Source organism: Talpa occidentalis, unplaced genomic scaffold, assembly GCF_014898055.3.
Source record: "Talpa occidentalis isolate TD23 unplaced genomic scaffold, MPIMG_talOcc4v2.1 talOcc4.620, whole genome shotgun sequence".
In the NCBI taxonomy this organism is placed as follows: Eukaryota; Metazoa; Chordata; class Mammalia; order Eulipotyphla; family Talpidae; genus Talpa; species Talpa occidentalis.
This window is the reverse complement of record NW_023604996.1, coordinates 3,815-5,685: the sequence shown is the minus strand read 5'-3', so window position 1 is coordinate 5,685 and position 1,871 is coordinate 3,815. Positions and strand designations below refer to the sequence as shown.

Sequence of the window (1,871 nt, the reverse complement as noted above, 5' to 3'; positions counted from 1 at the left end):
ACCTGAAGTCGGTTTTTTAATCCATAAAAATATTCTGGTAATCTTGGAGGAGACAAAAGATCTCAGGCACAAGAACGCAAAGCAACCACCACCCTGGGATTAATCTTGGGTGCATTTGTTATATGCTGGTAAAACATTCACCTTTTTTTTTTTAATTCTGAAAGGGAGAAAAAAGTCTGTGAATCCTTCTCTGAAACTCTTTTTCCCCTCCTTTGTTACAGGTATCCATTTTTTCAGCTACATTAAACTTTTTTAAAAATGGATTTCTTAAACTCATCTGATCAAAACTTGACCTCAGAAGAAATGTTAAACAGAACGCCATCTAAAATTCTGGTGTCCCTGACTCTCTCCGGGCTGGCCCTGATGACAACGACTATCAACTCCCTTGTGATCGCCGCCATTATTGTGACCCGGAAGCTGCACCACCCAGCCAACTATTTAATTTGCTCCCTTGCAGTGACAGATTTTCTTGTAGCTGTCCTAGTGATGCCCTTCAGCATTGTGTATATTGTGAGAGAGAGCTGGATTATGGGGCAAGTGGTCTGTGACATTTGGCTGAGTGTTGACATTACTTGCTGCACATGTTCCATCTTACATCTGTCTGCTATAGCTTTGGATAGATACCGGGCAATCACAGATGCTGTCGAGTACGCCAGGAAAAGAACTCCCAAGCACGCTGGCATTATGATAACAATAGTTTGGATTATATCTATTTTTATCTCTATGCCTCCTTTAGTCTGGAGACACCAAGGAACTAGCCGAGATGACGAATGTATCATCAAACATGACCACATTGTGTCCACTATTTACTCAACATTTGGGGCTTTCTACATACCACTAACATTGATTTTGATCCTCTACTACAAAATATATAAAGCAGCAAAGACGTTATACCACAAGAGACAGGCAAGTAGAATTGCCAAGGAGGAGCTGAATGGCCAAGTCCTTTTGGAGAGTGGTGAGAAAAGCACTAGACTGGTCTCCACATCCTACATGCTAGAAAAGTCTTTATCTGATCCTTCAACAGACTTCGATAAAATTCATAGCACAGTGAAGAGTCCCAAGTCTCAATTAAAGCATGAGAAATCTTGGAGGAGACAAAAGATCTCAGGCACAAGAGAACGCAAAGCAGCCACCACTCTGGGATTAATCTTGGGTGCATTTGTTATATGCTGGCTTCCTTTTTTGTAAAAGAATTGGTTGTGAATGTCTGTGAAAAGTGTAAGATTTCTGAAGAAATGTCAAATTTCTTGACATGGCTCGGATATCTCAATTCCCTTATAAATCCACTGATTTATACAATTTTTAATGAAGACTTCAAGAAAGCCTTCCAAAAACTTGTGCGCTGTCAATGTTAGTTTAAAGAAATTTACTTAAAAGATAGTGTGTGTGGAAGAAGGGGGGAGATTTTAGGTAAAATAACTAAATTAATGCTAAGTAATACAACATTTAAACTTTTAGGAAGAAATAAACTGCTAAAATAATTTCTATTTAATAGAAACATGATATAGAATTTATTGATTTAAACATACTACTTTTGACCATCATTTAAAAATACACAAAACTGGAAAACATTTATTGTTTATAAAACTATGTTTTGCCTATGCAATGTTTCTAAGATATATATTTATATTTATTATTATTAAAATTATTTTCCAGGTTTATGTCTGAAAACAACTATAGAACAGTTTTCAATTAACAACATGCTTCCATTCATAATTTCTAAATAGTCCCATTGTTCTGGTATATGTTTCTATTATTTTATAGCAAAGATACACTTTACCACAAAGTACACATTTCTCCTATCTAAGAACTCTTGCCCCCTCTCCATCTTACCCCGTATAAAAGTATAGAAGGGGTGGGAGGATGAG

The 1,871-nt window shown here is 36.7% G+C and overlaps 1 protein-coding gene across 1 annotated transcript; it reads left to right on the top strand.

Moving 5' to 3' along the window:
- Nucleotides 1-231: 231 nt before the first annotated feature.
- Nucleotides 232-1,467, top strand: LOC119230301 (5-hydroxytryptamine receptor 1F-like). The gene is given in 2 exon segments (XM_037491347.2): nucleotides 232-1,180; nucleotides 1,183-1,467. Coding segments are annotated over 2 exon segments (1,098 nt in total). The 5' UTR covers nucleotides 232-258; the 3' UTR covers nucleotides 1,359-1,467.
- The last annotated feature ends 404 nt before the right edge of the window (nucleotides 1,468-1,871 follow it).